The following is a 12384-nucleotide window of genomic DNA, read 5'->3' on the forward strand; positions in this document are numbered from 1 at the left end:
TGGGCCGTGTGACTTTAGCTGGCCTGCTTTACCTCTCTGTGTCCATCTAGAGTCACGTTTGAGAAGTACAGGGAACAACCCCCAACTCTCTGGGTGTGGAGTGGCAGTCACAAGGGGGCTGTCTCATGCTCTGCGAACAGCGGGCAGTTGAGAACTCACCAGCTCCTTCAGCTCCCGCTGCCGGTCGCACAGCTGTTCATACATGCGCTTGCCCACGTCCGTGCTCTCCAGCGTGGAGATGATCTGCAGTTGGGTGTCATTGTTGTCGATGATATTGTATTCCAGCATCAAACACAGGATCTGCCAGGAGCCATGGAAGGTGTGTCAGGGAATAGCCTGCTACGGGACCTTGGCGTATGCCGTTTCCAAAATTTGGCGTTTTCTGCTTTTGATCCCATGCTAATGTCTCAATCCTACCTCCAGGGACACTTAGGGTTTTCCAAACGGGCCTGTTCCTTCTTGTAAGGTAGCGAGCCCTGTTCACACGCCCTTGATGATGGGCAGCTTGGTGACTGCTTTCTAGAGGGTAGAGTGGGGCAAGGTGGTGCTCCCCAATTCTGACAGCTGTTATAAAACCCTACTTACTGCTCATGGGACAGGAGCTCGGGAGTGTGTTGGCATTGGGGGACTTCAGAGCAGTGAGAAGTTGGGGGACAGAGAAACAGTTAGAAGTGACATGAGGCACCTAGGCTTGTGCTCTTGATAACGTGAGCAGTGACCCCCCCAAACCCCACAAAGCAGAGAGGCTAGGGCTGCCTTAGTCCTCCAGCTGGAGAAAGAAGTCTTATTGAGGACCCCATGGGCTCCAACCCCCATGCAAACTCTAGGAGACCCCAAGGAAAAGTAGCCCAGGAGAGCCTGGCTATTATGTGCTCTACGTACAGACGGTTGCTATATAGTACTAGATAATCAGAACAGAAACTTCTACACGGCTGTGATCAACACGCGCTAGATCCCAACTGCAATGGACCAGCAGCAGCCTGAGAAAGGCCGCTGCACACCCAGGAGGCTACAACCACACCTGCCTTGCCCACACTGACTGCCCTTCACACAGATCACATTGCAACGGTACCTGGGGACCAGGGCCTTACCTCTGCCATGGTCTGGTTCCCTCTCAGGGCCAGGAGCATACAGGGGCCCAGCTTGTTTTCTGCCAGTGAGAGCAGAAACTTTTTGGTCTTGTAACAGGAGCCCATGAGAATGTGCACCTGGGAGGCAAGAAGACTCAGGTGAAGCAACCAAGATGTCACTGCAGTGCTATGACCCTCAGGACCAGCCTCCCCCCTCCCCGCCCCCCCGATCCCCGACGACCAGACGGTTCCCTGAAAAAATTAACTGAGGACATTATGTTGAGTGACAGCTGGTATACATGAGACGACACTGGGATGGGGTGCAGGCATCAGGCACAGTCACCCAGGCAGGCAAGACAGTGGCTGCCGGAGTTGTCCAAGGGAACAGAGGATTAGCATCAAAGGGTTCAGAAGTAAATCAGGTAAGGACAGAATGTGCCATAGACGAGTGGGGCTGATGGATGAAGACCTGTGTACCGGCATTCCAAGGATGCTGAGTCAAGGTGTAACACTCACAGTCTCTCTCTTTTACTACAGTAACAAACAAACAAACAAGACTCCCCTTTTCCCCAGTTCCCTTCAGGGGCTACTGGTATTAGGTCTTGTATATTTCTAGCATTGAGGGTACTGGGTGGAAATTTCTAGGCAGTCCTTGCTAGGTGGGGGACGAGGGGCCTGATTCACATGGCAGTTGGGCTGTTCTGTGCTTTGCTTTCTCTATGATACCAAACCAAAAGCTGTTTTGAGAGATCACCCACCCAACAAAACCTGCTCCCTCCCAAGATATGCTAGGAGTGGGGTGTGTGTGTGTGTCTGTCTGTCAGTCTGTCTTGCATTTAGAGGTGATGGCATATGAGCAAGGGCTCCCCAACTCAGCAGAGGCAGGGGAGCCCAAACATCCTCTGGAAGAGACAGCCTAATCCAAGGACCACTTCTCGCCATGGGTCTCCATGGAAACAACACACTTGCATCCCCGCGGCTGCCTGCTTCCTTCCCTGACTATGTACTCTTCGGCTCCATCATTAACAACTCTGGCATACAAACAAAATCACTCTGGCAGGAGCTCACTCCCTGAGTTCTCTCTCACACTGAGTCCCCGCATGAAGGGGTGGGGGAGACTCCACACATTGCCATGGTGAAACTGTGACATCAGAGGAAGCCAGAGAGGCGATGGCAAGCAAGACATGGCGTAAACAGGCGGCTCAGTGTGTTTCTAGGTACACAGGACATTCAGAAAGCAGGTCCAAGGGAGCAGGCGAGGGGCTTGGAGCAGATGCGTAAGGAAAGGGAACTAAAAATAAGGCCCTTGAGGTGGTGGTGTCTGAGAGAACACGCCTATCTATCGTCATTGCACAGATCTCTCTGCCAAATTCACTGTGATAGCTGTTTATTCTGCAAACCGGTCCCTAAGAGAGAGAGACAAATAAGCTGAGCCAAGTTGGGGTCAAGGAGTCCCTGGGTGGCTCAGTGCGTAAATCATGCCTGACACTACACACAATTGCTACCTATGGTGCCCTGGCGAAGCCTCTCTTTGTCTTGTTTTGCCTATGAGGAAGATGGAGCCTATACAGGCAAGTCGGCGTGTAAGGCCAACTAGTGGAAGACTGGGCAGGGACCCCAGGCCCAGGTCTAGAGGATGCCTGCATTCTCTCCACATCACATGACCCCAGAAGAAAGTGTGAATGGAGTTGGGTGTGTCAGGGAACAGAGTGCATCCGTGCCCTCTGCTACAGAAGAAGCCACTACCCCGAGACAGCAATCTGGTCTACAAAGGGCTTGTAAAGAAAAGTCTTGTCAAGCAAGCCACTAGACTTCTCAGGGTCTCTTGAGGCCCAGGTGTGATTCAAAAGAGCTGACACAAAGCTCTGTTCTCAATCTGTAGGTTACAACCCCTTTGGGGAGTCATATCAGATATCCTGTATACCAGATATTCACATTACGATTCATAACAGCAGCAAAATTACAGTTACGGAGTAGCAATGAAATCATTTTATGGTTGGGGGTCACCATGACATGAGGAACTGTGTTAAAGGCACTCACGGCATTGGGAAGGTTGAGAATCACCGCTCTATGGGAAGAAGCCACTGTGGGTGTTTTAGTGACCTCAATGCTTTCTGAAGTGGGGATGAGAACCCTGAGTCTGGCTCCCCAGCCTTTCATTATGAGGACTGGACAAGCAGGTGGCTATGGAGTTTCTTGTGCCAAGATGGATCTGTCCCTTGCACTGAACATCACCATAGCAACCAAGTCTAATCAGTGATTTGTACACACACAGGTATATCCACAGAAACAGGGCTGTGGCTTTGTAGGGTAGAGCACCCCCAAAACAGGCCATGTTTCTATATCTGCTTTCTATGCTTCTCTGCACTTCCCAGAGCAGGTGACAGGCTCTTGACCCAGGTACTCAGGGATTAGTGACTCTCTCTGTAGTGGTTTGAATATGTTTAGCCCAGGGAGTGGCACATTTGGAAGTGTGTTCTTGGAGTAGGTGTGTCACTGTGGGCATGGGCTTTAAGACCCTCGTCCTAGGGCTGACGAGATGGCTCAGTGGGTAAGAGCACCCGACTGCTCTTCCGAAGGTCCAGAGTTCAAATCCCAGCAACCACATGGTGGCTCACAACCATCTGTAATGAGATCTGACGCCCTCTTCTGGAGTGTCTGAAGACAGCTACAGTATGTACTTGCATATAATAAATAAATAAATAAATCTAAAAAAAAATAAATTAAAAAAATTAAAAAAAAAAAAAAAGACCCTCGTCCTAGCAGCTTAGAAGTCAGTATTCTCTAGCAACCTTCAGATGAAGATGTAGAATTCAGGGCTGAAGAGATGGCTCAGCGGTTAAGAGCACTGACTGCTCTCCCGAAGGTCATGAGTTCAGATCCATGCAACCACACGGTGGCTCACAACCATCCATAATGAGATCTGACGCCCTTTGGTGCATCTGAAGACAGCTACAATGTACTTTGATATAATAATAAATAAATCTTTAAGTTGGAGTGAGTGGGGCTGACTAAAGAGAGCTTAAATTCAAATTCCCAGCAACTACATGATGGCTCACAACCATGTACCCATATATATAAAATAAATTAAAAGTAATTAAAAAAGAAAAAAAAAAGATGTAGAACTCTCATCTCCTCCTGTACCATGCCTGCCTAGATGCTGCAATGTTCCCACCTTGATAATGGACTGAATCTCTGAACCTGCAAGCCAACCCCAATTAAATGTTGTCCTTATAAGAGTTGCCTTGTTTGTGGTGTCTGTTGACAGCAGTAAAACCCTAACTAAGGCACTCTCCCTCTTCATGGCTGGCACTGTGCTGTCCAGAAGACTTGCAGGCAAGCCACAGTGGGCTGGCTGCTGTGTACCCCAGGATGGACCAGCCCGACACCCACCAGCAGCTTCCTGTGGGGGACCCTACATACCATGCTGGCAAACAGCTCCCCGTCATCATCACAGGCCACCCCTCCAGGGCTGTAGAGCTGGAACCAGCCATCCTTGCCTGCCCGCACGCTCAGCAGACAGGAGTGGACCTGTGGGCAGAGGGGACAGACACACTGTCAGTTCTAAACAGTCTCAGGTATGAAGGTAGCATGAACAGTGTCCAAGCCCAGGCAGCCAGGAAATGCATGAACTTCCTTTAGCCTCACAAGCTAAAGGCCTCCACACTGCCAAGTCCAGCCACATGTCTTCAGCTCCCTAGGATAGGACAGTCCTGAGGCCTAGCTGGGAAACACTCACACATGCCTACATATACACACCCACACCTACCCCCCACGTACCCTCCCCACCCACAGTGATCACACATACTCACACACATATACTCACACCCACACCTACCCACTGTGATCCCACACACATACACACACACACCCATTGTGATCCCACACACGCATAGGCATATATACACCCACTCACTGTGATCCCCCCCCCATACACACACATATACACACCCACTGTGATCCCACACACGCATAGGCACATACACACCTACACCTACCCATTGTGAACCGCCCCCATAAACAAACCCACGTCTATCCACTGTGACACCACACATGTACACATATACACACAGCTTCAGGCTTAAGGACAACTGAGACCACAGCTGGTGACATTTCCTCATTAGCCTTTCTGCTTTCTCCCAACTGCATCTGAAGATGGTTTGTAAAACTTGTGATGGAGCTAGAACTTTCTAGAATAAGGTTTCCCACTGCAGCCTGGAGACCATATAAGAAGCAGGAAGGATGCTTATAACACATGGTCTTGGTTTGACCAGATCCAGGGATCTGGAATCATGAGGGTTAGTGGGGGCCTGCCTTGTAGGCAAGCAAGAAGGTCTGGGGACAGTTTCCCTACAGCATCTAGACTTGGAGCCCGAGAGACTGGGTCACAGGTCATGAATTTATGCTTATGGGTGGGGCCAGTGTGCCTTTACTACTACATCTGGTTATGTGGTATGGGACGTTAATGACTTAACTTCTATTCCTAACTCTGAGAGAGCGGGGCGGGGCGGGGCGGGGGTGGGGTGGGGGTGTGGGTGGAGATCAGTGATTCTTTTTTAGTTTTTTTGAGACAAGAGTTTCTCTGTTTCTTCTGGCTGTCCTGGAATTAGCTCTGTAGACCAGGCTGTCCTTGAACTCAGAGATCTGCCTGCTCTATCTATCTCCCAAGCACTAGGACTAAAGGTGTGTGCCACCACTGCCTGGCTTGGGGGGTGATTCTGAAGTCAGGAAGGGATAAGAATGGCTTCCCCTTGGGCTTGTAAAGGTTAACAGGGAGCATGCACGTGCCTGACATGGGGCAAGAGCTTAATCTGCCTTTGGTTTTCTGAAGCTCAGAGCTTTTGTGAGAGCTCCGAGTTCAATTGATTCCTTCCTTGGCCCAGGGACCCCCACACTAGCAGCACAAACACAACATTGACCGGAAGCTGGTTGGACATTCCATGGAGGATCCAGTGAATCTAAAGCCATGTGACACAGGGACACTGTCTGCCAGTCTCTGGCTAACCAAAATGAAGTCCAAGAGGCTCCACATGGGGAAAAGAGGCTGTGTCTACACACAGGGGGCTGGAACCTGTATAGTCCGTTCTAAGGATCTGATGACTCAGTGGCCTCTGCAAGGAGACCTAGGAGGCCCCCAAACTATTTTTCTACTGTAGAAAAAAAGGCTCACTGCACTGAGGTATGGCTCAGTGTTTGTTTAGGTCCCATCTCCAATAAACACATGAGGGGAAAAAAAGTAAAAAAGAAAAAAAAAGTCTTACTTCCTGTCTTGGATCTTCTGCAAACCTCTGAATCACATACTTCAGTTCCCTGGAAGGAAGAGGAGGGCGGGTCATTTGCAGGCCCAAGTGGACAGGGAGGGGTAGGGAAGGGATGGAAGAGGAGCCAGGAGCAGGTGGGGGTAGACAAAGTGAGGCACATGGGAAACATTCTAGCAAGGTTTGGATGTGTGACACAGATGACTGCTCAGGTGGTGCCTCTGCAAGCCTCCAAAAATGCACGTGGACCAGAGAAAGGGCAGGAGGCTGGTGGTGGCAGGGGTGTGGTAGCAGGGGCGTGGAGGTGACCCGGTACAGGGAGCACTCACAGTGGGAGAAAGTGGGGTGGGTGCGTCTGCCATACTCACTTTGTGAACTTCTCGTGGGCGAGAGCTCTGTACCAAAAACAAAGAGACAGGCAGTTAGAGACCTTTGCTGCCCAACGATCCCATTTCCTCCCAGGACGTCTAGACTTTTAGCTCTGACTCGAAGAATGTAGAGAAAAATGACAAAGAAACGAGGGTATCCAATGTGCCCCTCCTTTGACAAGGTGAGGATCACAGTCACACGAACAGGCTGAGCCACTGGTGTCCCCAAAGTCAACACCAGGCCCGCACCTGTCATGCAGAAGTGCATGAACGTGTTCAGGCACACATGGGCTCCAGGGACCCAGGTGTGTTTGTTAATTGTTCCACAATTAAGGCGAGGCTGCAGTAATTACCAGCGCACATTGCCAGGCAATCAGGGACCATTCTTCCAAGTGAATTGCATCATGGGCCACTGTCAAGCGGGTCCCAGGGCCTGTGGGGACAGCTGCTGTAACCAATGATGCCACAGACAGAGAAGGCTCTGAGGAGTCAGATTTCTCAGGTCTCCATTCTTGGGAGCCCCGAGGGAACTAGCCGGCCAGCAAATGGGGCAATTAGTGGGTGTAATGTCCCCCTCGGAGGAGCTGCATTCATAAACACAGGCTCACTAATGGGCTCTTCAGAGAGCCCCAAGTGCCTCCCAAGGCCCAGCAGCTTCCAATCTGTCAAAACAGACCTGCAGGCATGTGAGGCCCGTGGCTGAGCTGAGGCTCTCTATAGGTTGTGATCCAACACACAGTGATGCTTCTCATGAATTCTTCCATGCCAGTATGAGGGTGGGCGAAAGGGTCCTTTCTGGCCACGCTCGGAGTGTTGTTAGCTAACGGCCATCAAGGCTCAGTACACACAGCTAGCCTTCCCTTGCACAGCCCTGAAACAGCTCCATATGCCGTTTCTTTTCTTTTTGCTTGTTGGTCCTTCTTGGTGCTTGGAGATCAACTCCAGGGCGTTGCACATGCTAGGTACACGCTCTGCCACCAGAGTACCACACTGGCCTTTCCTCCTCCTTTCCTTCCTTCCTTCCTTCCTTCCTTCCTTCCTTCCTTCCTTCCTGCCTTTCTTCCTTCTGCAGACAGGGTTTTGTTATGTAGCTCAGGGTAGCCCCAAACTGGAATTATAAGCAGTAGTTCTCAACCTGTGTGCTGTGATCCCTGGGGGGTGGCAGTGGGGGTGGAGTCAAAAGACCCTTTCATAGGAGCTGCATATCAGATATTGATGCAATGCTTCATAGCAGTAACAAAACTACAATTGTGAAGTAGCAACAAAAAGTAACTGTATGGTCGGGAGTCACTACAACATGAAGGACTGTATTAAAGGGCTGCAACGTTAGGACGGTTGAGAACCAGTGAATTATATAGGTACGTGCGCCATGCCTAGCACAGTGGTGATATTAACTGTCAATTTTGACTGTTCCCCAGGGAATGGGGTGGGGGTGGGGGGAGTATTACTGTCTCCATGTGCTGTGCAATAAAAACCATTAAAGTAACTACAGGCCAGGCATGGTAGAGATGGCTCTGGCCTTGTCTGAGTTTAATGAGTCCCTATGTCACTGTCACAAGACCTGAGGCTGTTTCTATCACAGACTTGGTTTTTCAGAGAGGCCCTGAGCTGGGCCACATCTCTGTCTTGGCTGTGGGTCCTGATATCCTCCTCAGACCCACCTCTCCACGACCCTGTGAGCCCCTTAAAATGGCATCACCCTCTCCTGTGGTTCCCATCCCATTTGGGCAGGTTCTGGTGGGACTTACTCTTTGGGGAATGGAATGGGTTGAAGCAAGCTGGCCAGAGATGGTCTCCAGTCATCATAGTCGGACCTAGAATGAGAGAGGAACCTGGTGAGGGACGGTCAGCAGGGAGAGGATTTCCACGTGCTATCCCGTGTCTGGGGTTAGCACCCAATATGGACTCTGCCTCAGAGATAGCAGACATAGCACAGCATGACCCACCCAAGAACATCCCAGACTTCCAAACAACCACCAGGGAACTATAACCCAGCTCCCCAGTGTCCCACATCCTCCTTGCTCTGAACTCAGACTTTATCTGTCTCTCATCATGACCCTTTGAGGCTTCACAGAGGGCGAGGGGCTACTCTAGGTTTCCAATCCCTAAATCTGGGTTGATGTCTAAGCCCCTTATAACCTCAGAGTGGGACACATCTGGAGAGAGAGCCTTTTTAAGGAATTATAACACAGGGCCACTAGGTTGGGCCCTGAAGCAATTCAAATGACACGAGAAATGTGTGCATGGAGAAGACCCTGAGAGGACACAGAGAAAGGGCACCAGGGCCCGACAGCCCTACCCCACCTGCACCCGTCTCCTCAGAACTGAAAAGATACTGTGATCCCAGCCACGTGACCTGTGGAGGCGTCTCAGCAGTATAAGCACACCTGCCCCTCTTGTCTGTGACTGACCAGACTCAAGGGGAAACCTACAGACTGACTCAAGAAAAACAAACCAACCAACCAACCACCCAAGCAACAAAACCACAATTTGGACTATTGTCCCTAGCTACCAGTTTTGTTGTTGTTGTTGTTTGTTCGTTTTGTTTTTACACAGGGTCTTGAGGCTGATGAGGTGACTCTTATGGGTAAAGGTGCACATCCCCAAATGTCCCCAAATCTGACAAACTGAGTTCGAGTCTCAGAATTTACATGATGGAAGATGAGAACTGGTCCCTGCAAGCTGTTCCCTGACCTCTGTATGTATGCTATGGCATTTGGATGCTCATCACACACACACATATACACTCTTAGGCAAGGTCTCATGTAGTCTAGTCTGGCCTTTTGATACATAGCTGAAGATGGCCCTGGACTTCTGATCATCTTGCTTCCTGGTCCCAAGTGCTGGGATTACAGGCCTGGGCCACCATGCCGTGTCCACGTGGAGGGTGACATAACCCAAGGGTTTCAGCATGCTAGGCAAGCATCCTCCCAACACACACACACTCCTTTCCTTGCTGTTAGACTCCCACCTCTATTTTTCCACTTGACCCGGTTGGCAGTCACAATATAATACTGAAAAAAGGCTGTGACGTATTTCTTCAGCATTTCCTCCACACATGCATTATGCCGAGAGCTCTGTATCTCCACTTGTTTGCTCCTTTGCAAACACACAACACAGTAAACAGGACCCATGCCATTTAAACAGAAGAGGAGACGCAAGGCACAGAGAGGTTAAGCAGATGGCTGGAGCTAACACAGTCTGACTGAGACACGGCCTTCAGGCTTCTGACTCTAGACCCTTGGGTCTTCCTGGAGCTAACTGACTCCCGTCAAGACCTTACCAAAAGCAGATATCTGTGTGGTAGGGAGCTTGTACCTCAAGCAGGGACATAAGGAGGATCATGTGTGCTTCCCTCCTGCAAGGTGCACTGTGGTGACAGAGTGAAGCAATTGCTCAGAGAATAACAGACCAAGAAGTGATGCAGTGATGCAGGACAGGGGCTTCAGCTTCTGCTGCTCCACAGTGCAACTGTGGCTGAGCATAAACATGCGTCAGGCTCTGAGAAGAGGCTGCTCTGTGGCTGGCTGAGGAGGACTGCAGAGTGAAGACATCACAGGGGGTTGGGGTGGGGGGATTTCAACAAGGTCTCAGTCTGATAACAGATGGAACCCCCTCCCCCACGTGAAAAAGCTTCAGGAGAACTGTGGGAGAAACTGAGGCTCAGAGATGCTTTGTGACTTTCTACCAATCTCTGCTGGTTGTTGACATGTGGCTTAGGGACTCCTAAAGCCATGACCTACATTCATTCCCAACCCCTAGCACCCACACTGTATTTATACCCAAGTCTCCAACACTGTGGGTTTGAGAGCTTTGCTGAAGGGCAAACCTCAAGATAGCCTGTTCTCAAATCACAAGGTTCATGGGTTCCGCTGCTGAGTGAATGGCTGGCCCTGAGTTCTATGCCATGCTATTGGTCCACTTTTACATTCAGAATTCAGGCTTCCTGTCGTTATCTGCACGAATGAGGGTTCCACATTTATCTTTCCTTCTTGTTCTTCCAGTCCCACTCATTCTGTTTTTGATTTTGAGATAGGGATTGTACTGGCTGGTTTTGTGTGTCAACTTGACACAGGCTAGAGTCATCATAGAGAAAGGAGCTTCAGTTGGGGAAGTGCCTCCATGAGATCCAGCTGTAAGGCATTTTCTCAATTAGTGATCAAGGGGGAAAGGCCCCTTGTGGGTGGGACCATCTGTGGGCTGGTAGTCTTGGGTTCTATAAGAGAGCAGGCTGAGCAAGCCAGGGGAAGCAAGCCAGTAAGGAACATCCCTCCGTGGCCTCTGCATCAGCTCCTGCTTCCTGACCTGCTTGAGTTTCAGTCCTGACTTCCTTGGTGATGAACAGCAGTGTGGAATTGTAAGCCGAATAAACCCTTTCCTCCCCAACTGCTTCTTGGTCATGATGTTTGTGCAGGAATAGAAACCCTGACTAAGACAAATTGGTACCAGCATAGTGGGGTATTCCTGTGACAACCTGACCATGTTTTGGGGAGGACTGTGGAAGGACTTTGGAACTTTGGGCTAGAAGAACAGTGTTAAGATGGGATGTTGTGTAGGAGCTTGGAAGATAATGTTGAGAACAGTGCAGAAGATGGAGGCCTGGCTTATGAAATTTCAGAGGGAAGATTAAGACTCTTTTCAGGGCCATTGCTGTTTTGATTGTGAAGATTCTGTAGTTTTGGTTAGCTGGGGCTGAAGAATCAGCTGTGATTAACAAGATACCAGAACTACTAAAGTTTAACCTTTGCATTACTGGGACTATTGATGCTGGTTAGCTGGAGCTAAGAAATTAGCGGTGATTAAGAAGATACCAGCATCATTGAGGTGACATCTTCTGGGAAGTGTTTTCTGAGAGCACAGAGGCTGTTTTCCAGAGATAGCCAAGGTTGTACCTTGTGCTGTGGCTGGACTTGGTAATGTGAAAAAGTTACCCAGGTGGTACTAGTTTTGAAGGCATGAAGGGGTCACGCAGAGCAGCTGAGGCTAGGCACTGAGAGAGGCCATGGAAGGCCATTGGTGAAGGTACAGCCTCAGTTGTAATTGATGGCCCTGGACTGAAGGGTTCATGCAGTGTTTTGGAGATGCCAGTACCATGAGATGACCACCAAGAATAGCAGCAGCAGTAGAGTACAGGCATTTGGAGCCTAGAAGACAAGCTGTGTGCAACAAAGGACAGGGCTGGAGAAGTGACCCAATCCCTTGGAGGAGCCCAGAAGATTGTGAGTTGGTTCCCAGACATTGGACAGTTTGGAGTTTGATTTTGCTTTTCACTGTGACTGTGCCCTGATGCTTTTCCCTCTTGAAGGAAGTATTTTAGTGGAACCCACAGTTAAGAGACTTTTTTAATTGTAAAGACTTTGGATTTTAAGAGATTGGAATTTTAAGAATTTGCAAAGACTGTGGGACTTGTAAAGTTGTTTAGATCTTGGGGATGAATAAGAAACTAAGGGTTAAGGCTTACTAGTGATATGTTTGTGTGTCAAGTTGACAAGGGGTCAATTGTATTAGCTAGTTTTGTGTCAACTTGACACAGGCTGGAGTTATCACTGAGAAAGGAGCTTCAGTTGAGGAAATGCCTCCACAAGATCCAGCTGTAAGGCATTTTCTCAATTAGTGATCAAGGGGGAAAGGCCCTTTGTGGGTGGGACCATCCCTGGGCTGGTTCTTGAGTTCTATAAGAGAGCAGGC

General features: G+C 49.7%; 1 protein-coding gene across 3 annotated transcripts in view; it reads right to left on the bottom strand.

Annotated features, from left to right (window-relative positions):
• The window catches only part of Cmip (c-Maf inducing protein), a 207695-nt gene that overhangs the window by 8871 nt on the left and 186440 nt on the right, over positions 1-12384 (bottom strand). For all 3 annotated transcript variants that reach the window (XM_021169931.3, XM_021169932.3, XM_085843551.1), the window contains 6 exons: positions 8445-8510; positions 6697-6723; positions 6332-6380; positions 4494-4601; positions 1092-1208; positions 160-300 (listed from right to left, as the gene is read on the bottom strand). In XM_021169931.3, coding sequence (XP_021025590.1) covers positions 160-300; positions 1092-1208; positions 4494-4601; positions 6332-6380; positions 6697-6723; positions 8445-8510 — 508 coding nt within the window. The remainder of the gene's footprint in view (positions 1-159; positions 301-1091; positions 1209-4493; positions 4602-6331; positions 6381-6696; positions 6724-8444; positions 8511-12384) is intronic.

The sequence above is a fragment of the Mus caroli genome, unplaced genomic scaffold (genome assembly GCF_978045245.1).
Source record: "Mus caroli unplaced genomic scaffold, Mus_caroli_1 scaffold_10, whole genome shotgun sequence".
Lineage (NCBI taxonomy): Eukaryota > Metazoa > Chordata > Mammalia > Rodentia > Muridae > Mus > Mus caroli.